At 39.6% G+C, this 27,419-nt stretch overlaps 1 protein-coding gene across 3 annotated transcripts in view; it reads left to right on the forward strand.

Annotated features, from left to right (window-relative positions):
- Window positions 1-269: 269 nt before the first annotated feature.
- Window positions 270-27,419, forward strand: part of PEX5L (peroxisomal biogenesis factor 5 like) — a 238,399-nt gene continuing 211,249 nt past the window's right edge. For 2 of the 3 annotated variants that reach the window (XM_037839993.1, XM_037840031.1), the window contains exon 1: window positions 271-652. In XM_037839993.1, coding sequence (XP_037695921.1) covers window positions 632-652 — 21 coding nt within the window. In that variant the 5' untranslated portion in view covers window positions 271-631. Of the gene's footprint in view, window positions 653-27,419 lie in introns of all 3 variants that reach the window. The other variant, XM_037839987.1, reaches the window with a different exon arrangement.

A 27,419-nucleotide genomic window follows, 5' to 3' on the forward strand; every position in this document is an offset into this window, starting at 1 on the left:
CGCAGCTGAACGCCTCGGGCCAAGCTTTCAACCCGGGTGCGACCACCGCCCTCCAGCCCTTTGCGGTGCCGCCGCGCGCGCGCCTCCCGGGGACGCCCTCAGGCCGCTCCCGGGCCCGCCGGGGACGCGCGCGCGTGCCCGGCCCCGCGGCCTCCCAAAAGGGACGTGGCCGGGAGGGCGGCGCGCGCCCCGCTCGGCAGCTGCGGTTGGTGTGGGCGCTCACGTCAGGGCTGGGAGGAGGAAGGAGGGGGATTAGTGTTGAAGAGAGTGAGAAAGACATGAGGCAGCCCGGCAAGAAACGAGAAAGAGTTCGGTGGAGAAGGAGTGAGTTTTAGAGACGCCGGGCGAGCAGGATTTGAGCCTGCGGGAGAGCGTGGCCGACTGGGCTCCTCGCCTCCTCCGCGCGCTCTCCTGCCTCGGATTTCAGCACCCGGAGCGGAGAACAGTTCCAGCATCCCGCAGCGCTGCCGAGGGGCCGCCGGCTGGGGTACCTGGAGCCTCTCGAGGGGGCTCAGGAGTACCCTCTGAGAGCCCAGGGTGAACGCCACCTTCCCCCCTCTTTTGTGTACAAGTAAAACACTGGGGAAAAGCATCCGGCGGCCTCAGGGAGCCCTGAAGAAGCCGAAGCAGAATGTACCAGGGACACATGCAGGTAAGACATTTCCATCCAGCTGGAAAGAAATCTTGGGGGCTGATTTAAGAGCAAAGTAACTCACCAAGTAACTGTGGTCAAGTGCTGCCTTCACCTCAACAAGTGAAATGGTGCAACATAACCATGATATTTCTTTCTAGTGCTGTCGGTGAAACTAGAAGGGTCCGAGGGTAGGAGAAGGGGAGGAAAGACCTCAGAACTTTGACTGGGAGAAGTTTGCTTTCTGTGCATTCCCTGAGCTTGTTTCTTTAAACAGGTTCAAGGAATCCTAACTGAAGAAAACCTGGAGATGACCGTGTTTCCGTTGTAATCCTATAGATGCATCTCCTCACAAGTGTCAACTCAAGGGCAAACAATAGGAAAGACAAGGCTTTTCTTTTACTCGTCTGAAAAGGTTTCTTGGCAGTTTGAATATTTTGCCACTTTCCTATTATTTTTTAGAGTGTTGTTTTTTAAGAATGGTTTTGCTGTATTTTGTCCCATTCAAATAGTGGGACAATGGGAGGATGAATTTCAAGCACATGTCCAAGAGATTCTAATGTTTTTCAGGGGAGGTGCTGCCTCTAGTTGTTATTAATGCTTATCTGAGCCAACCCGCTGCTTCTCTCTGATGAAAACACTACTCTTTGAGGCAAGATTACTTTAACCTTGACTCCAGTTTTCATTCACATAGTTGGTTCTTCCTTATAAGAGTTACCATATGTTTTGGTAAAATGAAATATTAACTCAGCTTCCTAAAGTACGAATTGAGCTCTATTTGCTGTTCCTGTAAATGCTTTAGTCATCAGCTTTGATGTTTGGGCTTCCTTTCCATTCCAAAGATGGTCAAATGCAGTCATCATATGTGTTGCCTTCAACCTGGTGTGTAACGTGAATACTGAGGTTGTTGCTTGTGTTTTAGAGCAATTGAAAATAGATAAAATATATTCTTCTATTCTTGACTTAATATTACCCAATGTTTAATTTCCAGGTCTGTGGGGAAATTCTTCTGGAATGTAATCTACTTTTATATCAAACATACTATTGTATCATATGCATAAGTTTTCTAAGAATCTTGACTCGGCACTACTAGAATTCAAAAAGCATTTCCCGTATTACTGACATGCTCCTGTTTTGAAAATTATAAATGGAATTATGTCACATTTGATAGACAGTAATTAGTCACTGAAATATATTTCTAAATACATATAGTAAACATAATCTGCATTTTTCTCATAAAAGCTACACTAATTGGAGAGTTTAATAGCAGAGTCATTCAAATAATGACTGCTGAAAAAAATTAACAAAGGACTATAACTATATATAGTCTTATGCTTCATCTGCACCTAAGAATGACACTTAAAATTTTATTTATTATCTATTTATTATCTCTAGATACTTTCCTCACAGGGGTAAAATAGGAAGGTTTAATAAATAGAATCAATATTGAGAAAATTACTCATTCACACAAAATTCATAATTGACTACTTGGGGCAATTTACAGAAGCTTTCCACAAAATTTTTTTGTTTGAAAAATATGCTCCTGTGAATGAAGAAAGGAAGCAACAATCTGGCAAATTCATGTATGCAAAAACAATTTTAACTCAATTTTCTGAATATTTCAGGGAGAATATTATTTAAATTTGAATTGTGTAGAACAATGTCTGAGTGTTTGATTTCACTTTAGGAGAATGGACAAAATGTAAGACTGCATATGCTCCAAACTTAATGTTTTCTGCTTGTACACTGTTGTAACAGCAAATATGACGGCTTGCAGTAAAACTCACAAATCTTTACTGCCAAGCTTAACTTGAAAACATAACTAAATAAAGACTGTAATCAATATGCTTGCCAAAATTCCAGGGCAAAATATGCTTCTCCTATTTACAATTGACCATTAATATTAATCATAAAAATTCCGAGGCTTTAGGATGTTTAGTAGCTATTCAATGAGATGATCATTTGAGTGGAACTTGCCCCCTCCCTCAAAAAGCCTGTTACAACCTGATTTTTAATATACTTGTTTGCTTAGATTTCAAACTCCTGTCCCTTTCTCAAAAAATCTTATTTAGCTTATAGACAAAATCTCTATTGTTTTGATGTATTTATGTTAGATAAATAACCTTTCCTTGTCAGAGAGCATCATCTTCCTGTTTGTACCTGAATCTAATCACAGAGGAGGAGAAACATAGCCTAAACATTTTGAAATGTTTTTGATTAAAAATCTGAATACGGATTTGATAAAGTGAACCTGAGATGGGCAGATATACCAACATTTCTGTCAGCTTTGGAGTTCATTTGAAACACTGGTGTTACTTGGTTAACACTTTGAAACTGGAGTGAAACAAAAATGTTTGCAATCATTAGTTGTGCCTTCTAATTCTTCTCTTTGCTATATGCAAGAAACTTTAAAATAAAATGCTTTGTAAATAAGCTGTCTGGAGTGGGGGAAGGTGTTCACATGAAACCTTAAAAAATAGTCTAATTTGAAATTCCTGTGGTGCCTTTGTTTTGCAACTTAATGATTTTGCAAATAGAGTCTATTAGTTCTTATATATATATGTCTAATTCATTTAGTTTACTGAGGAATCTGAATTTATTTTAGAAACCACAAACTTTTAAAAACACACATTTGGTTTACTGTGCTAGTAGTTCATCAGAAGACAAATATTTCCAGACAGCATAGCAGAGTAACATATTTCTTGGTTCCATAGTACATGCCACAGGTATATATGTCTTAGGAGCAGGGCTCTGGAGTTGTGCTGTTTTTCAATGGCATCATCAATTACTTCCAAGGGGAATTTGTCTCCTCAGCAACTTAAGCAAAGCTTGTTTCTTTAGTGGCAGTTAGGTTTACTTTTTTTTTTTTTTTCCCTTTAGGTCAAGGGGGTGATGATGATTAAATATAGCATCAGTTCTGACAAAACTCTCTATTCCTAATAGATGACATATGGTAACCCCCCTCCCCCATACCTCTGTATGTTCTCTGCTACAGTATTTATTTGAGTATGTGCATATGAGTTAACACTGCTAAATAGAGAAAAATAATCCCATGTATCTAAATATTTCCTTATTGAAACTTTTTATTTTTCTGGAATGTTATAAATATAGAGCAATATAATTTCAGTTTTAAAGTAATGTTTATTTTTTCATTAACAATGAAGAATTCACAGTAAATTTTTGTTATAAAAGTTATTTCAGAAAGCAATCAAGCAAAAAAACATATTTATAATTTTAACTTGCATTTGGTACAGATATTCAAAACAGACATTTTAGGCTTTTTCAGGTCAGCCAAGAAATCATTCCATATCCTCTAGCTCCACAGGACTTAAACTGAAGAAATTTTAAATGAAAAAATTTTAGGAATATTAAAGCTAAAAAAGTAGCCATTTTATTTGTCTTCCTCCAAAGGGGTTTTGTGTGTGTGTCGTGTATGTTTGTCTTTATTTATGACTTAAGCTTTGTCTTATATTCTTCATGAATAGGAACAGATTAAGTAACATAAATTATGTTACTACATTAGTTCTGGTCCCTGGGAATTCATTTAAGTTTGCTAGAAACAACACGCATAAGAAGTCAAACCAAGTAGGATAGCAGAATGTTGTTTTCAGCATCCGTAACAGCAGCTTGTCATAATTGAAACCCTCAGCAAAGCTGTAAAGTAGGTGATATTTATCCTGGATGCTTACACCTCCCTAATACAGCCATTTCCTCCCTCCCAATGCTATTATTTTCTGTCTTGAGTCATTTCTTTATTAATCCTTGGCTGATGTGTTAACAACTAACAAAGATATAACTAATACCCATAACTACACACACACACACCACAGTAGTATTTGCACTTGCAGAGTAGAATCTTTGAAAATTAGTTTGGAGGTGGAGATGGAACATGATTAAAGGAGAATGAGGCAAGGATGGCCAAGGCAAGGGTTAGTTGTGTTGCTATTTTGGTCAGGGTGACCTGCTGTCTTCTTTATTCCCTGCCTCCTGTCAAATGACACATGCCCCTCCTCCTCCAAAGTTAGTCCCTGAGTAATAAAGAGCATTAATACAATGAATTTATTGTTTGAAATATTAACTAGAACTCCATTGAAGGACAGTCGTGCACAGTTAAGCTGTTGCTCAAAATTATGACATAAGCTCCTGCAAGATTCTAAAGTGCCTTCTGATGCATTTACAAGCAAACTATGCTGGGTGTGGATTTAATGTTGAGCTTCTAACCCTTAAAATTATAATAGTTATGCAGAATATTTGATTAACCTGAAAATCCCAATCCCAAGTCATACTGGCCATGGCAGTTTACATTATAAACTTACTGTCAGAAACACAATATGGTCTTCCTGGATTTTGTTTATGGTTTATAAACATTCTTCCTAAAAACGTGTTTGAAAGTAAAAATTCTGGCATCTGAATACTTTAACTATAAAACATTTTTAAGTAAAGAATGAAAAAAGATTTAACTAGAATTTGTTAATTTAAGATCCTGAATCTCCTGTGTTACCACTGCCAACCTTGGAAACATTAAGATGTGATGTATGGTGTAGTCAAAACATCTGGCAGGCGACATTTTTTCACTTTTTGTTGAGATCTCATGTTGCCAACACAGACATAATCTAAAGCTGTTTAGCAGTTTTAGATTTTAGAATTCACTTCTTGATACATTTGTAGGATAACCAGTGTGCATTTCCTGCACTAAATATGAAGGTAAATCCCAGCCCAATGTTTCCTTTTTAAGAGACCCAAGTCCAATCTGAGTGTTTAGGGACGTCAAAAATGATGTAATTTCAAATGTGCTGATTGAGAAAATGGGGCTGTTGAGATTCTGAAGCATTTATTAGCTTTTTATAATATAGAATGTGCAAAAGAACAAAATCATTTTGAGTTATATAGCACATAATCCATGGGTCAGAGACCAGGGTCCTGTGAATTGGGGGTTATATTTCTTTCAATGACTTTTAATTTCTTCCTTTACCCTCACCCTACCCATTTCCACCCCACCTCATCTTTGCCACCCCCTTTAATAGGAATACCAAATGGAAGGCTTCCTTTCCCAGTCTGCTAAGAAAGATTATTATGTTATATATTGTATTACTATATTATACAGAATATAAACGGGAAGATTGTTAATACCCTGTTGGTTAAATATCGATACCACTGCTAATTGTTCAGAGCTCAGGATATAATACAACACACTGCCAATGTTGTATTGTAATGTCAGTTTTGACTAATCCTTGCTTATAACCAATGAACTGCTTCTCCTATTAAAACTCCATTAGATAAAAGACCAATATCATACTCCATGTGAGATTTCACTAAAAGGATCATCTTTATGAATTATTTTTAGACACTCACTGTCAGAAATTGACAAATGAAAAATAATGAGCTCCTATAGATAGGAAGGCCGCTCACCCACCATTCCATTCAGGAGAAGCATACAGAACCCTGCCAGCAGCTCTGAGATGGGGTGAACCTGAGCCAAGTGGAAGAGTTTGCATTGTAAGTGCATACATAGCACCCCAAAGTCTCTGCTCGTGTGCAGATGCCTCTGAAAAACCCAGATAAACCCTGCAACACCTTTTTGATTCCAAACAGAATGCCATATGGTGAGCTATGAATCATGAAGATTCCAAGAAAGGATTGGTGCTCTTGTGATGCCAGAAATCTATCCAAGGAGCCACAAAATTCCCACTCCCACACCCCCTCTTAAAAATCGTGTAGTTCTTAAAGCAATTGCCATGGGAGAAGATTTCGCAACCATGTCTTATAAGCAGTGGTTGAAGGAACTGAGGTTTTTGGCTTGGAAAGTAAAGACTTGGAATGACCATGACGACTCTATATAAATAATTGAAGGGTTATCATGTAGGAAGGGGATAGAATTGTTCTGTACAGACTTAAGGCCTGGAACTAGTATCATAGCTAGTAGAGGTAAAAAACTTCCTCAAGGCAATGATAATAAGGCTCTAGCTACAGCACCCAGTTCCCACTGTGAGTTCTGCCTACTTAGAGATGAAAGGGGCCCACAGTGAAGGGTGAGCTTACAGCTGAGCAGAGCACAGTGTCCCTGTGCACATGTAGTCCTCCATCCCAGGATCATCATGCCTTGTAAAAGAAATCCAATGAGAGAGACCACAAATACGAAGTATATGTTTGCATGTCTGTATGTCTTACAAAAAATGGTTATAGTTAACTGAAACAATGTCTCAAAATAAGCAAAAGCCGGCAATTCCTGGGAAATATTCCCTGGTTACCTGACAGTCTAAAAGAGGGTATCAGAGCAATGCCAGTATCATCATGCAAAGTGACCACAAATAATAAAAGGCCAGAAAATATGGAACTTCCTTAAGGAAATATGAAAGAGAAAAAGATTTAAAAACCATGAGAAGATGAAGCTGCTGGAAGTGCAAAACATGCCTTTAACGTCTTTCAAATGGGTTATCCCTCCATGTATGCAGGTACTGAATGGTATTATCTGATCATGTGTACATCTGAGTGCGAGTAATGGCTGCAAGAGTATGCAAACGTGTTCAAATCCATGTACTCTGTAAATTGAAATAAAGAAAAACCCTCTTTCCTCAAACTTGAAACAAATCTTTCTTTTACTAAACAGCTTTCCTAACTCCTAGTTTAGTATTTTTAACTCTACAGTCAAGTTTCATTTTATCTCTTTGCTATTATTCATCCAGTTAATATTTCTATTTCTCAAAATACAAAATGTGTGTCCAACTCACTTAAAAATTGAAGGTCATTCAAGCAACACTCTGCACTGAGATTTTGAAGTAGAACTGAATGAGATCAAATTCCTTGAGTGGACTAGTGAGTCTATGTACACAAATCACCTAGGAGTTTGTTGGAAATGCAGAATCTCAGTTACCACACTAGAAAAGTATTTTTTTCAAGGGAGCTGGTGATTCATATGTGTCCGGCGCTTCTCCGCCCCGCCTCGAGTCCTCGGTCGGCCGGCGATGGGGACCAGAGAGATAAGGGGAGAGAGGGTGCGGACAACGTCTTACCCGGAGCACTTGTGATCACTCAGGACTCGCGGTGGTAAAGCAGATAAACTTTTAATGGGACTAGGCAATCATCATCTTTACAGGTTCCACCCGGGGCGAGACACCTCGGGGGAGAACAACCTCGATGCGGCCGTCAGGTACGGCTCCTTGTGGGCTGTCTCTCCGAGCTTTGCCCGGGAACTTTCTTATAAACCTTGCGTGTATCCAATGGGCTAACGCCACGCACACAAGCATGATTGGTGAATACAGCGGGTGGTTACATACATCAGAAGCCGGAAGCAGGATGTGGGCGCCATCTTGGCACCACTCGATGGGCGGGGGGAACTCAAGGGCAGGCTGCAGCTTGTCTACTAGGCCAAATCCGGAAGGTGGCTGCTCACATCTCCCCCTTTTTTGTTTTTTATGCCCCAGTGTCTCCAGTGATGAATGTGCTCCCGTGGACCAAGATGGCCCACAACGTATTTTTTGGTGCTTTGGGGAGTCTGGACTAGGTCCCGGCCATACCAAGGTGGGACCTCTGGCACCGACCAGAATGCTCACGTCATATGGAGACCGGAGAGTCCGTAAGCTGGAAGCAACGTGACTCTCCCTGCAGTGCTTTGCCTGGCAACTGGGGAACAACGACGGGGGCAGGAACAGCAGTAACCAGAGTCGGGGGTGTCACTAGGTGTCTCTGTGCAATGGCTAGGGTCCAGTCTGGCCACAACTAGGACTCTGCCCTAGAGACCCACCTGAGACAAAATTATGACTACTGGTGTCGCCTTTTACACCCGAGAAACAGCCATGCGATTCACTACAAATTTTGCTCCAAAGCGCCCCACCTGAGGCGACCAGGAAGGGGTATGGTTAATAAATCGGTCACTATCGGGGGTAACAGAGGTGGGAGTCATAGCCATCATAGTGGTAACACGCAATTGCTGCTGCGCTTGAAACAGGCGTTCTAGCAAACATTTAACAACGACTAATCCCACCAATAATCCCACTACAATGAGGATCCAATTAGTTAAATTGGGCCAAGAGAACCAGGAAGAAACACTGTGCAATAGTTTCTGTAGAACCTCGCCTAACCCGGAGAGATCGACTTTAACGGGTTTTAACTTGATCCCCCCAATTGTGTCTAAACTAGATTCCACCTGTTGGGAGAGATTAACAAATTCAGGAAAATATGACCTTTTCAGCCAATCAGAGATTCTGGAAATGCTTCCGGTCACGTTGGCCCTGACAGGAGTGACACAGAGTTTAACCGTAAGCCACCGGGTGTCACATGTTTGCTGAAGCACTCTCCAGAGTCCATCTATTTCCAGTCCAAGTTCATCTATCTCCGCTTGGAGTTTCTGAATGGCCTGGAAATTTAAGTTCAGCATCTGATTGTGGCGGCGTAGCACGTCTCGGGTAAGGTTGACCAAGCCATTTACCGTTTCCATCGTTATGGCGAGCTGCCGATCTGTCCATGCTTGTAGCACAGCCTGCCCGATCGTTGGGACAAACAAAGAGGAAGCTACACTGGCAGCATTCGATAGCCATTCTTTTATGCCTCTTGGACGCCTAGACTTAGAGAAGGGGATATTGTTAAGTGAAACAACTTGAGAAACAGGGCCAACCCAGTCGGTTGCCTTGACGGGGAGCCAGACATAACTTGGGCGATACACTAGGATAGCGGGGCGGCGAGGCATCCGGGTCTTTGGAACGGTTGCAGACTGTAGGAGCAAACCCCGGAAGGAAAAGGCACCTTTGAGTCTCCTTTTTACTCAAGATCCCTTCACAAGACTGGCGGCTCTTCCCTGTAACGTTAAGAAATTCAAGCAAGACTCCCTTACTTAACTCGCCATTACCAGTTTCACAAGTAGCATTCGCCGCAACTGTGGTGTTGACAACCTTGACAGAGAGGTTAGCAAAAGAGAGGATCAGTGTGTCATTGGTGAGGGGGAAGGACTCGTTGAAGCTTGTGGAGGGTCAGAAGGCAGGTGGTGGAGACCTAGAGAAAAACACAGGAGAGGCGGGAGACCCAGCAGAGAATGGGGCCAGGGTCGGGGGATGATGCCACAGGCCCCAAAGACCACTCTCCTGCGCTACCACAGTTCCACTAAAAAGAAAAAGGCAGATTAGAAGGATTGCTATAGGAGAGCAAAGAACAGAGTTACCGATCCTCTTTTTGGGCAACCGCGGGGTGGTCAGTCCTACTATTATCGTCTTGTCGGTCGTCGCCATCATCAGCAGGGTCGGAGGCTTGGTCTAATGGTTCAGGTTGTATATTCGTTGGCGTTTCTGACAGCTGTTCCTTGGCTTCTTCAGGTGATGTCACGGTTCTCACCAGTCTTTCCGGAACCCACACTGGTTGACGTCCTGGTTCCTGGGGAAAAACACAAACAGAGCCTCTGGCCCAGCTGAGCACTGGGTCAGGGCCTTTATACTCGGGCGGGGGGTACGGCAAAGGTTGCCCCTCCCCTGACCGACCCATCGGGGTTTCCGGGTCTGGCAGCAAAGGATAATTACATTTACTGGGCATGGCCACTAGAGGGAGCTCTCGGCAAGGTCCTTTGGTGGGACCGCCCAAGGCGTCAGTTGGGAGCTGGGGTGTCCCTGGGGGTGCAGCGGTAGACATTGGCGGGGCGGAAGGCCGCACGGGTGTGGCGGGAGGCTCCTCCCACTCAATTAGCGGGGATGCTTCCGCCTTCTCGTCAGTATCGCTATCTGACTCTGAGTCAGAGTCACTGGACTCCGGCGGTTTGCCCTTACAGGAGCCGTCCGCTGACGAAACTGACTGGGTTTCTTGGAGCGCGCACCGTGCTTCTTGCAAGACAGAGGACGGGCTTAGGCCGGTAGCCGATTCTAGTTCAAGGACCGCACGGACGGTCTCCCATATGGGTACTAGAATCGGGTCCATACACACGCCCGTCTGGCGCGCTCGGTCTATGTCGCGACCGAGCTTCATCCAAGAGGGTAGGCTAAGGCTGCCGGTGCAGGCAAACCAAGGGGCAAAAGTATCAACATCATCAAGAAAACGCTGAAGGGAGCTTTTCCTGACCGAGATACCCCGTTGTTTCAAAAGGTTCTTTAAGGGAGCTAAGAGAGGTGAACTTCCGGACTGCCCCATGATTGCAGTCGGCACTATACTTCAGTCACTCGGAGAGCTCTTCCGAGTCCCCCGGGGTCACCTGAAAACCCACGGGCCCTAACTATCATGTAATAAGACGCACTCACCTTCTCGCGTTGATCAGGCGCGGGAAGTCCGCCGTAAGCTCGACGCGCAGCGCTGCTCTCCTCACAGAAGGACCGTCGAGAGCGAGGCAGGAGGAGGAGCTTCCCCGTACGGGCCACCACTTGTCCGGCGCTTCTCCGCCCCGCCTCGAGTCCTCGGTCGGCCGGCGATGGGGACCAGAGAGATAAGGGGAGAGAGGGTGCGGACAACGTCTTACCCGGAGCACTTGTGATCACTCAGGACTCGCGGTGGTAAAGCAGATAAACTTTTAATGGGACTAGGCAATCATCATCTTTACAGGTTCCACCCGGGGCGAGACACCTCGGGGGAGAACAACCTCGATGCGGCCGTCAGGTACGGCTCCTTGTGGGCTGTCTCTCCGAGCTTTGCCCGGGAACTTTCTTATAAACCTTGCGTGTATCCAATGGGCTAACGCCACGCACACAAGCATGATTGGTGAATACAGCGGGTGGTTACATACATCAGAAGCCGGAAGCAGGATGTGGGCGCCATCTTGGCACCACTCGATGGGCGGGGGGAACTCAAGGGCAGGCTGCAGCTTGTCTACTAGGCCAAATCCGGAAGGTGGCTGCTCACACATATGCACATTAAAGTTTGAGAAGCAGTGGTGTAAAAAACCTCTGTGTATAGACCTGGGCTTGAGCTATTGAGCTGAGATCCTAGTGAAAGACTCGTTCTTGATTAGCTTTCTGACATCAAAGAGGCATGGTGAAGTCCCTGAGAGGCTAAGAGACACCATTACAATAATATTTCAATAAAATTTCTTCTTTATATTGACTTGAAATTTGACTGTAACCTCCACCCAATTAGTTTTATATTTTCTTTCTTGCAAAATGCATAGTAGGCCTATTATGTTACACTTGCATAGCACAAACCTTCAAATATTAGAGAACTATCATGCCCCCATCCCCTTAAATCTTTTCTTCTCTAGGATAAACAGCCAGATCATTCAATACTTTCTCATAATGACATTTCTGAAGTTTTAATGGCTCGGTGAAAGCATGGCTCTCTGAACAAGACACACTGCTCAAGATATGATCTGACCAGTGCCAAGTATTGTGAGATTATTTATCTCTTGGGAGAGAGATTTATCTCTTCAGACAGCCTAAGACTACTTGAAATTCTTTAGACTAAATTGTTATCTAAATAGTTTTGATGTTTCTGTTCTCTGAATCACTTGGGAGTTATCTCACGGGTATTTGGTCTTTTTACCAGAATGATCTTGGATCCAAATATGTGGATTAGAATATTCTAAGTTAACAGCTGCTAAGTACTTTTATTTAGTGTTCCCAGTGTTTCTGACAGCTGCTCTGATGTTCAGTTTTGGGCTCAAAGACTCCCAAGATTGAAGGACCCTTGAAAATCTTTTGTTCAACCATCTCATTTCCCAGATGAGGAAATTGAGGTACAGGGAAGTTAAGTGTCTTGCTGAAAAAGTCCCACATTGGTTAACAGAACAGGAGCTGGAATGAAAACTGCCTTATCCCAGTGTACTATTTCCATTAGTTTTTACTTTCTAGCATTATTTTTTACTTTGATGTTTATTACAATCAAAAATCTAAATGAAAAGTAAACGTTATAATAAGCCACCAGGTATTTCCAACTATCCAAATGTTTGGCATTTAGTCGATAAATAGATTGTTCTAGTTTGCTAGGCTGCCAAAAGCAGATACCATATAATGGGTTGGCTTTTAATAATGGGAATTTAATAGCTTAAAAGCTTACAGTTCTGAGGCTGTGAAAATGTCCAAATCGAAGCATATCAGGACAATACCTTCTTCCTGAAGACTGGTTTCCAGTGATCTTGGACTCCTCTGTCACAAGGCAAGGCACATGACAGCCTCTGAATTGTCTTCTGGGATTCATTACTTTCATCTTCTTGCTTCCGTGCTTTCTCTCTCTTTGTCTGAATTTCATTTTCTTATAAAGGTCTCCAGTAAGAGGATTAAGACCCACCCTGAATGAGGTGGGTCACATCTTGAGTTAAGATCTTACTTACAATGGATCCACATCCACAGAAATGGATTAACTTTAAGAACGTACTTTTCTAGGGGTACATATAGCTTCAAACCATCACATAGATGTATTCTTGCTCTTCAGTTTTAGTATAACTATTTGGTATTTTATATGTTCAGCTTTGCTGTCATTTTGGTCACCGTGGAAGAAAGTTTAGTCTAGAAGTGTGTTTTAAGAGTGGAATGATGTGCCATGAAAAGTTGTTTCATTTCTTTTCCCAGAAGTGTTCACCACTGTCTCTCCTTGGACTGGGGAGATTGACTGTGTGAGTGAACTGGTTTGATGTGATCTTGGAACTAGTTGCTTAAATTGATCAGAGGTTCTTAGCTGTAAGCAACAGAAACAAATTCTGGTTCATTTATGCAGAAGGGGGATTTATTAGAAAGTATGTTTGGAGAATTAATAAACATAGAAGAAATAAGGGAGATGGGAAAATACATTAAAATTGATTTAGGCAAGAAGGAGCTGAGAAGCTGTTATAAATTAAAAGGAGGCTGAAGAGATGTGACAACTAAATGCAATACATGATTCTGGACTGGATTTTGGACTGAGAAAAATTTCTATAAAGGAGGCCATTGGCACAATTGGCAAAACTGGAATATAAACTGTACTTTAGATTAATATTATATCAATGCTAAATTTCCTGAATTTGATAACTATACCATGGCTATGTAAGAGAGTACCCTTGCTCATAGGAAATGTATGACGCAATATGAAGGGGTAAAGGGACATAATGTATGTAACCTACTTTAAATGATTAAAAAATAATGATGAAGATATTATTATTATTATATACATACATACAGAGAATAACAAAGCAAATATAAAAAAATGTTTAAAATTGGTATATCTGGGGAAAAGATGAATGGGAGTCCATTGTACCATTCTTACAACTTTTCTGTAAGCTTGAGATTATTCCAAAACAACAAAGTTGTTTAAAATGTAAAAAAAAAAAAAAAAGTAGCTTGGGGACACTCACAGACTCCCCAAACTAGTCAGGGAACACAGACAGGAATAGAGGGGTCAAGCAACAGGCTCAGCTGAACCCTGAACCAGGCTAATATGCACCCCTTCGCTGCCCTCACTGAACAAGGAGCATTCAGGTTTGTACTCGTGTCATGCAGACTGGACACTGGTTCAGCCACTGCACCACTGCTGATACTTTCCATGGAAACCCCATAGTGGTGCTTCATTCAGCTGCTGCTGCTCCCTTCCAAGGTGGATTCTGTACCATGGCTGCTTCTATGTGTCACCATCACCCCATTCAAAGTGTGGGGCGAGTGTGGCTGTTTGGTGGAGCCCAGGTCACACAGCCATACCCTAGCTGCAAGGTTGCCTGGGAAAATGCATGTCCGCCTACCACTAAGACTCAAAAAATGGGTAATTTCTCAAAAGTAAGAAGAGAGATTAGATTTGGGAAAGTTTAAAGAAAAAAATCCAAATGTTCAGTCTAACATGATGACATGTTATAGATAATGCTTGAAGGTAAAATAGACACCTACCTCTCTATCTTGACTTGACTTGAGTCCAGTCTGCCTTAAGGGATAAGAGTTAAAAGGAAATAATTCTCTTTAAACCTATACTTATTTAGTACTACCTGCCATTATCTGCAGGCTTCTAGGAGTATATAGTGAAACTAGAATATATTGGTTTATTAAATCATGCTGCAAAGAAGTGCAGAGTGTTACTCCTATCATTCATCAATGTACATCTACTGCTCACTCCTATTCTTTTTGACAAATTGGAAAGAGTGCTATGAAGAATTCCATAATTAATCAGGGAATTAAAATACAAATCATGTACCTTAGTGATAAGAACATATTTTCCCTCCATGTACAGGAATTTAATATGGAAAACTGGGTACATTAGTGTTTCATATTCGTCTAAAGGATGATCATAATCAAGATGACCTGCACATTTGAGTCATTAATATTGAAATGCACTCTCTTATGTAAGTCTTTAGGAAGATTTATGTAAGACAAAAAGAAAGTATTCTTATGCTTGGGGCAAGATTAAATTAAAATAGAATCTTGGAGTATGAAGGTCGTTAGAGTTCATATAGCACAACTTCATCATTTCACATATGAGGAAACTGAGGGCAGGTCTTGGTGATTCAGACTTCTTGCATTAGTTGCCTTTCCCAAAATGAAAAAAAAAAAAAAATCCTGAAGAGCATACATCATATATCACTTAATAATCCCTCACATTTAAAGAGGCAACAAAACATATTGCTTAAGAGTGTGCACTCCAGGATCAGACAGCTCCAAGTTCAAATCCTGGCTTCACCATGTATTAGCTGTGTGATCTTGGTCTACTAACTTATCATCTCTGCATCCACCTTCCTGATCTGTGACATGGAGATAATAAATGTACCCATACATTGTGATGATTTTATAAGGATTAAATAGGATAATGTAACATAAAGGGCTTAATATATAATAATTGCTTATATAATGTTTGCTCTTATCCATGTTTTTATAGAGCTTGCAAAGAGTTTCATATATGTTATGTGCAAAAGAAGCAGTTTAGCCATAACAGTGATTATACCTGGTTGTTCAGATGCTTAATTTTCGTGTTCTTTCAGAATTATGGGTCTTTCCCCCATCTCCCCATCCCCAAACACTTGCCTCATACCCTCTAAATATTTACTCATCCTTCAGTATTTCACCCAAATGTTGCCTCCTCACTGAGTGCTGCTCTCTACCTCTCCCACCCCTGCCCACTGCAGGATTAAGGATGTCTTCCTTATAACACCTTAAATGCATCACTAATACCAAAATTAACATATGGCTTTATTTATTTTTAGGTCACTCTCCTTGACTACTTGTAAGCCCATCTGTGATGTTGACTATATTCGATATATCTTTATATCCCTGGAGATGCATAGTGCTAGGGACATACAATTAATGGAGTATTGAATGAATGGATGAATTGATGAGAGAATCACTGAAAGAAAGAGCGAAAGAGTGAATGAATGAATGAATGAATGAAGTACTCAGAAGATTCCCTTAATGTACTGAATGAGGATTCCAAAGTGCAGTTAGTAAGGTCTCCTTGATCCTAAGACACACAAGGCCCTGGCTCTGAACTATTCCCCTAAGTTTCAGGAGCAAATGCATATCAAGTGAAGTTTCCACACACTTGAAAGGGAATCAATTACAGGGAAACCCTATAAACCTTGTAATTAGATTGCCAGTGTAATTAACCAACACTCCGCTGTCAAAGCGGTCTATGCTGTTTAATGGGTTCAACCTCTTTAAAGCCTAAGGACAGACTGGGGCTGCAGCTTTAGAAATATAATAGATTCTTCTAATGGTTTCTAACTGTATCTCTAACTAGCCAAGGACATTTGGAATTAGAATCCATTTCTTTAAGGTCCTAGACACCTCCTCCCCACCTCAGCTAGGTGCCAACAGTGATTATGATAATGGTGTTGACACACACACTCCTGAGACTAGCCGAGACCATGACAGAACATCATAGTTGGAACGGCCCTAAGAGGCCATCATTTGCTTATATTCGGTTGTAAGGGTTACTTACACCCAAGTCCTGACCTCCCCAGTCACACACACACACACACACACACACACACACATGCATGGGCCCATGTTTTTCCAAGGATTGAAGGAAGGATCTGCAGTGACAACGGTCATCCAGAGCACTTGAATCTTTTGTGAGCCTATGTAAATCTGGAGATCTTATTATTATGTCTCCCACAGTTATTCCCATATTGGAGACTGAGATTTAGAGGAGTAATTCTTCCCATTCAGATACAGGTTTAAAAGACTTTAAAAATCACATGTCAAAATAGAGGTCACTCTAACAAGAGAGAGGAAATAACAATGCCAGTGACATGTGCCACCTCTGGATAAACTATTAAAAGGCACCCCTCTGGGTAGACCAGACACACAAAGACAGCTCTCCTCTTCCCGGGAGCACACAATTCCACACCCAGTGTGCAGTTTAGCAAGTGGAGTAAAGGGTTGGATTTCAAATCTGACTTGTGTTGCTTCATCCAGGAATCCCTGCTCAACCAGTCTGCACAATCGTATGTGATGGTTCTGAAGAGAGTTCCCTCTACCAAGGATCTAGTCAGTGTGCATGTGGGTGTGGGTGTCTGCATGTACATATGTGTGAAAGTGAGTGGTGAAAAGTAAAGAAATGAGCTTTATTTTACCAAATATATCCAAGCAGAAACTATACACGAGTTTGCTAAGGCTTTTATGGAAGATGGTTGGCTTAGACAATTACTGGCTTTTCCTCCAGCTGTGTGATTCTATTATTATCAGGCCCTTAACCAGTGACACAATACACCTATGAGCTTGATCAGGGTGGATTTCCCCAATTTACTAATAACCATATCATGGAAAATAAATTGAAAGGTTTTGCTAGCACCGATTTGCTTTTTATTCCTTATGAAGCCGAAGATTGACCTCTCCTAATTCTTCAAAGGATGTGGTGTTTGGGAAAATCCTGCAGTGAGTCTCCTCCCCATTCTGCAAATAACAAGAGACACTTTCCTACAAAGCTATCCCCAACATGGCTGAACTCTTGGCCAGGCTACAATACTGTTATCTCTGCTACAATAGACACTTTTTGTGAGAGGCTCATAAAAGTTAATCTTCAGAGTGTTTCAGTGAGGTTGGCAAAGGATAGATGCTTTACCTTTGTCATGCTGATAAAGAGAATGCAGCACACAGGGTTTGACTGCCTCACCCAAACGTTCTCACCAAATAAGTTGAGGATGAGGACTAGAATCTGGGTATTCTGTTTTTCACTCTATTACTTGAGCCTGCACAGCAAATTCAGGCACATCTCCATGTCAGTACCTCTGCTACTGCAAAATGACTCAACTAACTGGAACAAAAGAATTTTTGCAAGTGTTCTGGATACCGTGGCCTTGGAGATGCATTCATTCTACCATTACTCAAGACATGCTAAATCCATACAGCTTTATCAATTCTCTGAATTCAACATCTGTATATATTAATGTAATACCTTGAGAGTACTTTCATGTGTGATGGGGTGCACTTTCCTAATAGAAAACACAACAATGATGAAACATCCACCTTTTTGTGCAGAAAACTTCTCTAGATCAGAGATGCCCAGGAGGCCAGAGCATAGTAGAGCTGTGGGGTTAATCAAAGCTCAGAAGCCCAATATAGAACCAGTTTGTATTGTGTGTGTAGAGGTAGAGCCTCAGGCTGTAGGTGACAACAAAGTTAAAATATCTAACTAAAATTCTGTCACTTACCTTTATGTTTTGCTTACATGATTACAAATGTTTTGTGCTTTGTTTGCTATTATAAAGCATTCAAAAATAAAATGGTGATGAATCAGTTTCATGTTTTATTCTAATGTTTAGTCTCTATTAAACTCATTTTAAATGCATTTTTATTGTGTACTTTAATATATATACTGTGATAACTTTCACAGTACGATTTAACAAGTACTTAGCATATTTCAAAGAATGTCATGGGTCACAGCTCAACAACTTCAGCTATTTCCATTGTTGTAAAATATAACATACATACAGAAGGATGTTAACTTTTGATGTACAGCTCAACAAGCAGTTATATAGGTAATTTCAAAAATTGTTATGGGTTAGAGTTCCATAGTTTCAGTTCTTTCCCTATTATGAAATATAAGGTATATACAGAAAGGTGAAGACTTTCAAAGCACAATTCAGAGTAGTTATAGAGCAAATTTCAAAGATGCTATAGGTTACAGGTCTATCACATCATTTACCTCCTTCCAACTGTTTCAACACCCTGGCATCTAAAAATATATATATACTTATATAAAGTTTCAGTATTCATAGACCTTTGTTAAATGTTATTTTGTTTGTTGCTACCCATTCTTCTAACTTAATCTCTTTCTCCATCTTCAGAGGTGTCTAGGCAGTGAGCAACCTAACTTGTTTATATTGAAAGGGGGTGTCAACAGTATAGGGAAGGGGGCTGCATCTGGTTGTTGTTATTAAAGATGCTGTTGCCTCTGGGTTTTAGGATTTGTCTGGCATAGGAACACTCTGGTGGATTTAAGTTTCTGAAAGATAAAACTAAGTGAATCTTTTCTAGAATCTCAGGTAGGGACCCAGGTATTTGGGGACTGCTTTTGGTAAGGACATGGCATACTGTGGCCATTTGGGATGTCTAGCTGGAACTTGCATAAGAGAAACTTCCAGGATAGCCTCTCAACTCTATTTGGGATCTCTCAGCCACTGCGACCTCAGCTTGTTACCTTTCTTTTTTCCCCCTTTTGGTCAAGTAGGCATTTTCAATCCCTCACTGCCAGGGCCAGGCTCATTCCTGGGAGTCATGTCCCATGTCACCAGGGAGATTCATTCCCCTGGGAGTCATGTCCCTCATGGCAGGGAAGGTTAATGAATTTATTTGCTGAGTTGGGCTTAGAAAGAGAAAGGCCACATCTGAGCAACAAAAGAGGTTCTCTGGAGGTGCCTCTTAGGCATAATTATAGAAGAGCTCAGCCTCCCATTTACAACCCTAAATTTCACAAGAACAAGCTTCGAGTCAAGGGCTTGATTTATTAATTAATTGGTTTCTAATTTCACAGAATATATATTCTATCCCAAGATAAACAGTTTCTTACATTATCTTCACCACTCTCAATTTTAAGTAATTATGACATAATACATCCCATAGCTATTATCAGCTGCTAATTATTCATCCCTGGTATTAGTGTAGTGTTGGTAAGATATTCCTGTTAAATATAGTCTTTAATATGTAATGGGTAGTTAGTTCTTCCATACCACTCTGTCATTAACCATCTGCACCAGTGTCATACCTTATAAGTATGTCATGCTAACACTTATTTAGGTTTGTGGTGCTGCTCTATAGGTCACATGCCTTTAAGCAGCCATTTATGATATAGTTCACCTTCAATACATCACTGCTACTTATAATTCCATTAACGAACCATAGTCACACCATACCATCAAGTTCACCCTCATTATCATATCTGTACATATTGAATTATCATTCCCCCTTCACTAGCTTCTATCTCTCTCTATCTATGTCCACTATATTCTACATAATAAGACACTTATTTTACATTTTTCACAGAGTTCACAATAGTGGTATAAAATCATTTTAAAAATATGTAATTTTATTATTGAAAAGTTAGGAGCTACATTTTGGGGGAACTTTTAATTTTTTTCTGCTCTTAGAGATCCATTTTACAGGAAGAGAGAAAATACCGGCTTTGTTGAAAGAGAACTACTTCTAAATGGTAGGATCAAGATTACTCTGGAGAAAAATATGCATAGATCTTACTTGCAATTCTCAATTGATTTTCAAATATCTACCTACAAAGAACAACTGTTCCCTAATTTCTTAAAATTAGTTTTAAGCTCTCCATTAATTTAGGAATGGAAGGACCAAGAAGAAGTACATCATAAAAATCAGAGCATTGATAGCAGTGACCAACTTACCCATTATAAAATTAAATTTAAAAGTACCAAAATAAAAATAATTTCTATCATAGTTGATTTTGATAAAATTAATATTTTCACAGATGTACTTCTAGCTCATACATAGAGTTATGTCCTGGTTTCAAAATCAGTGATAAGAGCATTTAAATGTTCTGTGTTTTTCAAGGAAGCATTGATCTAACTAATTTTATAGTTCAAGAGCTAAAGTACAAGTACTCAGTATCTAGTTCGTCAGAAATTATTAATTTACCTGGGATTTGTACTGCACATAATTCTGCTGTTTTAATAAATGTTTAAATAGATAGTCTGCAGTAAAGAAATATTAACCTATCTAAGCTGAAAGCATAATTAATCTGGAATCTATGCTCATGCTCAATATTTATCACCAAACTAGTTATTTCTCCTCAACTAAAAGCCCTTCTCACCAACTGACCATCCCTCCATTCCAACTCAGAGTCAACATGTCCAAAAGTGTCCTGTATGTCACTACCACCAACCTCTGTGAAGCCCACCTCTCCTGTTATCCCAGATTGTTTAATAACACCAATGCCCACTAAATTACCTAAGAGAGAAACCTGGAAGTCATCCTTTCCTCTTTCTCCCTCACTCCCTAAATTGAATCTAAGAATTCTAGCATTTACTTACAAATTCACTCCTGCTCTGCCCTTTCTCCACCGTCATAGATCATTTCTTTATCATCTTTAACCTGAAGAGTCAATATAGCCCCCTCCCCGCATCTAGTCCTTTTGCTGCCAGAGTCACAAGTATCTTTTTTTAATTCATTTTATTGAGATATATTCACATATCATGCAGTCATACAAAACAAATCATACATTCAATTGTTCACAGTACCATTACATAGCTATGCATTCATCACCAAAATCAATCTATGACACCTTCATTACCACACACAGAAAAATAACAAGAATAATAATTAAAGTGAAAAAGAGCAATTAAAGTAAAAAAGAACACTGGGTCCCGTTGTTTGTTTGTTTGTTTCCTCCCCCCATTTTTCTACTCATCCATCCATAAACTAGACAAAGGGGAGTGTGGTCCTTATGGCTTTCCCAATCACATTGTCACCCCCCCATAAACTACCTTTTTATACAGTTGTCTTCAAGATTCATGGATTCTGGGTTGTAGTTTGATAGTTTCAGGTATCTACCACCAGCTACCCCAATTCATTAGAACCTAAAAAGGGTTGTCTAAAGTGTGCGTAAGAGTGCCCACCAGAGTGACCTCTCGGCTCCTTTTGGAATCTCTCTGCCACTGAAGCTTATTTCATTTCCTTTCACATCCCCCTTTTGGTCAAGAAGATGTTCTCCATCCCATGATGCTGGGTCTAGATTCCGCCCTGGGAGTCATATTCCACATTGCCAGGGAGATTCACTCCCTTGGGTGTCTGATCCCACGTAGGGGGGAGGGCAGAATCGCATGTATCTTATCATCCTCTTTGCTGAAGTATTAATTTGATCATATAACTTTTCTATCTAAAGTCCTTTTATGAGACACTATCATTTATAACAGTGCTTTTCCAAGTGCAATCCTCTGTAGAATCAGTATGCTTGTTTAAAATGTGGACACCTGGACCCCACTCCTGCCCTATTAACTTGGACATCCTGAGGGTGAAGCCTGGGAATGTATACTTTAACACCCTGTGGGTAAATTTTCTGCACATTGAATTGTAAAAAACACTGGATTCCAGAATAATATGTGATTTATAAAGTCTGCTTCTCTGGCCTCCTCATCTACAACTTCCCTACAAGCACCCTGGACACACGCTTTGCTAAATTTTCTTTATTTCCCTGAATTGGACTTGTGCTTCAATGCCTCTGGCCTTCCCTAATGATGATGTTTTCTCTAAGTAGAACATCCATCATCTCACCCAACTGGCTAAACTTTGCTTATCCTTCAAAACTCAGTTAAAGGGTAATTTCCGACCAGGAGTCTTTCCTGACCCCAGGGCTGGATTAGCCATCCTCCTCTGTGCCCTCATAGCCATGGAGCCTGTGCAAAACTCTGTCAGCCACAGTCGCTTTGCTCTCTGGTAGATTTTCTGGTGGGTTTCAACTGGGGTTCAAAAGATGAACAAGACACAAGGCACAGAGCCTGCTCATGGTGTTTGAGCAATACATGTTGGATTAAATAATTAATATTTGAACTAATTCATCTTTTAATTAGCCCTAATTAATCTACTCAGTTTGACTTAAACTTTTGGAATTTCCCATGGACCAGGGTTAGAGTGAGGATCTTATCTGGGAAATTTGAAAATGGAATTAAATTTTTATGTAAGGCATGACTCCCTTTAAAAATCAATTAATTCCTAAGCAATGCATTTAAAATCCCATCTGATTTTTTTTTTTAAAGTGTTAAGTGTGAGGTACTGAACAAAGAGTATGATCCAGGAGGCAGAAGAATTGGATCCCAGGTTGTTTCTGCCCTAAGCAATGCTATGACTTGCGGTGTACCACTTAATCTCTGTGAGTCCCAGTTTTCTCATCCACAAAATGACTAGATAAAATTTTAATCCTTCCCCAGTACTATAATTTTACTATTCTAAGCTAAAATTCATTAAATGACCATTTTTGAGGTATTGATTAATGCAATAAAAAATCCAATTTTAATAAAGTAGATATAGATTTTGCCATATATGTGAACATTATATTTTGAAGGAGAAAAACTATTCACTCAACTTAACATTAATCCAATATTGTCTTTACTCTACTCCTTTCTATTTACTTGTAACATTTGGTTGGTGTGGGTTTGGATTTTTTTTAGCAGTTAATTGCTTGATTTGATTATTGAATGAAATGATAATTACCCATTATTCATCTTCATGAATTATGCTATAATGAGTGGAATGAATGTCAGGGCATTTTTTGACTGAGAAGCTGATTTTCACCTTTTCCTTATGGTTTTCAATGACATGGGAAAAATTTTTGGGTGAGGTCTTAATTCAAGTTGCAGAAATCCCTAGCTATGTGGCCATGGAGAATTTCGTAACCTCTCTGAGCATCTCACAATTTAGAAAATAGAAATGTGCAATAATTCACACCAACCTGATTGCTTGATTTCTGACTCTGAACAATAAGAACACAGGTTTATTACCAAACTTCAACACTAGATTCTCTGCTTAAGAAATGTCCTTATATTATTGAGGGTGAAAAAAGTTGTTTATGGTACTAATATAGATAATCTCATTAAAACAGAGAATTTTTAAAAATTCCATTTAAAAAAAATTTACAATAAAATGATCACAATGAAAATTATATCCTCAAACTAATTAATGGAATAAGTTGGTTTCAGAGAGAAGTACTTTTTACATTCTTTTCATTTATCTGATTTCCTCAGTAAACCCCAAGAATATACAGATATTCTCATAGATTGCTGTATGAGATGAAGGTCCTTTGTAAACTGCCTTCAGTTTACCCATTTAGAGAGAATTGGAGGAGGAAATATGACCTAAATAAAAATGGGAAACGAGACCTTAAAGCTGAGCTTCTTTCTACCTTGAATCACTGAAATTGCCTTATTGAAAATTCAAAATAAGTATCCTCATAAATCAAAAGTAGAGACCAGAAACTAAAACTCTAACCAGAGCCAGGAGCTCCCTTTTAGAGGAAGCTAGCAAGTTGAATTTATCAGTGCTATGAAAGGTTTTGGCTAACATTGACTTACTAGAGAACAATAAAAACTGATCAGATAGAAAGAATATTTATGCATTTATTCATGCATTCTTTAAGTATGCATGTCTACTTCTAAACCTAAAATCCCAGAAACTTTATTCTTGACTTTATTCCTGTGATCCCATATGGTCTCAAATACCCCATTTGATCCATTTTATGGCTCAATATACAGCCTGTCAGATGCTACCCCACTTAGTAAAGAAGATCATTTGTCGCCTATTTCCCCTCACTTCCCACTCCTTTATGCACACAATTAAAATAGACACCAATAAAAAGAGCTCGATGAAATGGTTTTCTATACATTAACCATTCATACCTGACAGTAAAAATTTAGTTGATTGCACTGATCACTGTGGCTCCAAAATACCTTTAATAGAGCAGTCCAGAAACTCCAGCCCTACGATTCTGGATTACAAAGAAAATCCCAGACAACTAGCACAGACCGAATTTGCAACCACAGAGAGCCATCCCAGAGGCAGGGGGAGCCCTTTGAAAAGCATAGTAATGGATGTCACCAGATAAGACAGGACGTGTAGATGGCCTGCTTGTTGGGCACTGTCTAAATGGATCCCCTGAAACTTTCTGTGGATTTTTCAGCAGCTTTTCAGAACAGCAGCCAGTCTCCCATTATAGTGAACATGGTCCTCTGGCAAACTAAGCTGTTCTCCGCTTCCCTAAAAACACACCTATTTGTAAGTTAAAAGGCAGTCTGGAAATGGCTACAGAGCCACAAATGTTGGCATAGTCTTTAACCTGAACTTTTCCTTATAAGAAAGATCACATTTTTATTTACATCAAAGTTTATATTTATAATAACTTTGTCAAGTCAGAGGGACAGGTCACATCACCAACAGAGTCACAGATTGTTAGTTACTTGGCATCCCTGGCAATTGTCAGTCAGTGATAGCTGGTTGGTCTAAAGCCAGAACTAGCCTCCCCATGCTGCATTCAGTGTTATTTCCTTTAGATTACGCTTGCATAGCTGTGCACCTGCCAAAACAGCTCCATCCCATTCAACAGTAAGGTTATCATAGTCCTACCCAGTGATGGGAAAATTGCAAGTATAAAACTAATCACAACAGCAGTTAATATCTATTCTTTGCTTTCATTCACATGAGGTATATGATATAGAGGTGAGGAATCAGAACTCTACGCTACCTTTGGAGGGAAAAGACATTCTAATGTAGCGTATATGTTCCATACAGTACCTGACACACTATACCACCAATATAAATACAAATCACTGAAATCCAATTTATTTTCTGACTACACTCCCAGGAAAGCTTATCTGATTTCCAAAATGTGGGTGCTAAAATAAAATCTGGGAAACAGAGAGCAGAATAGGAAATAGATCTCTTCTGCATATCTGATGTCTACCTGCCCCAAGTCCTCATTCTTCATCTTACTTTTTCTTTATTTTGAATTCTGACATCTGTCTCTGAACCTGAACTGTTCCTGAAAGGGGCTTAACCAAGTCATGTTCATAATACTCATTCAATCATTTACTCATTATCAAATATTTTATCACCTCTTTTTATAAAAACAAAACTTTATGCTAACCCTTCTTATTAAGGAATTTAAAATTTAGTTGAAAAGACACAAGCAAACTGACATAGGAAGATCAAATTTACATAAAATAAAGCAACAATTCAATGATTTTCATAAGGTAATTAAGTGTGAAATGTATGGAAAATTAGCCTTTTTAAATATGACTAAATTGCATCCGACTTTAAAAAGTAGTATATTCAGTGTGAGATTGATTTAATGGATTATATATGTGGTATTTTGAAATTAGGCCTCAAAACAGAGTCCCCAGTCAAATAAAATGATTAAAAAACCCTCCTCTACTGAAATAGCCACTTTTTTCATAGTTCAAACTTATCACAGCTTTAAAATACAGTTTAAGAATATATATAAGGGAGAGAAGTTGTGAAGGCATCCTGAGTTTTGAATCAGTAATCCATATAATTTTTTCAATGTTATTTCATAACCTAGATGTTACGTGAGAAAAATGTCCCTTTCCCAAAACAGCAAAGAGAAAATCATAAAAGATATTTCCATCTAGGGATGGGTAAACATTTAAGTCTGGTAAATTGCCATTTCAAGCTATTCAAAATTCAAACCATAGTGGTATAGTGGTTTTCCCAATTTCCTTCATACCAAAAAAAAATAATAATAACTCAAATCTGTAAACAGATCTTCGTTCCTTTTATCATGGCACAGCTCTTTTACTCACTCAAAAGATTCTTTTATAAAAGTTAATACAGTACAAAATTTCATTGTGGAAATATAGCATACACAAATCTGACATATAAATGAATACTATTCACTTTTTTACAATAAAAAATTCTAGTAATAAAAGTTTAAGTTAAATACTTAACTTCTTAAATCAGTAATGCTCTGACTTTCATGCTTCCCATGGAATTAGTGTTTATTAACAAAGCAAACAACCTAGACCATAAAAGCAAATCATTTATATTTATACAAATATCCACACATTGATGCAAATAAATTAACCAAAATAATAAATAGCAACATTTAAGAAGAATAATTTGCAACTAAATAGAGTAATTACGTAAGAAAGTGGTAAAATCTGACAGCAATCCTCTGAGTCTTGGAAGCTCAGCGTCGTTCAGCTCTGAGGTGAAGGTCAAAGCCAGATCTTTTTTGAGGGCACATCACCTCTGGGGCTAACTCTGGCTCCTCATGCTCTGGTGATATGCATCTACTTCCCTTGAGAAAGAAACCAGGAAGAATTTTCTATCTTTCACTGCCAGACAGATTACCCAACCAGTAGGTTCAAGGACAAATTAAAGAACCAAATCAAGGTCAGTTGGGAGCAGGAGTAATGTGCTAGTGTCCTGTGAGTATCATCTATTTTAAAATAGGAGTTGTTTAAAGATAGGAGCATGATTTTAACATCCACATGCATATAAATATAAAGATGGATATAAATATCTATATAGAGACATACAGAAATATTTCACAGCACTGAGCTGGTGCCTAGTGATTAGGAAGTTAACTTAAACATTAAAGACAGCAGTAAGGATTATATAAAACTCTAAATGCCATGACCTAATCATCAGTCAAAGTCATTCTTTTCCAGGGTATGATCTGGCCAAATTTCCCCAAGGATAAGATTGAGGCACTGGAATGAAATTAATGATGCAATTAAGGACAAAAAGATGAGATATTGTGTGTTGTGATGGTGGTTATAACAGTTCCTTGCTTTTTATGAAAAAGAATGTTTTTTCTTGAATTAGTCATGTCTGTTTGTTGTTGTCTAAATCGCAGTTGGTCATTATATCTCCATATCCATAACTTAAAGCCAAAATATTAAAGCCTATTATATTTTTCTATAGTTTCACATCTTGGTTATTCATTCTCTTTTTCACTCTTTTCT

The sequence above is a fragment of the Choloepus didactylus genome, chromosome 1 (assembly GCF_015220235.1).
Source record: "Choloepus didactylus isolate mChoDid1 chromosome 1, mChoDid1.pri, whole genome shotgun sequence".
In the NCBI taxonomy this organism is placed as follows: domain Eukaryota; kingdom Metazoa; phylum Chordata; class Mammalia; order Pilosa; family Megalonychidae; genus Choloepus; species Choloepus didactylus.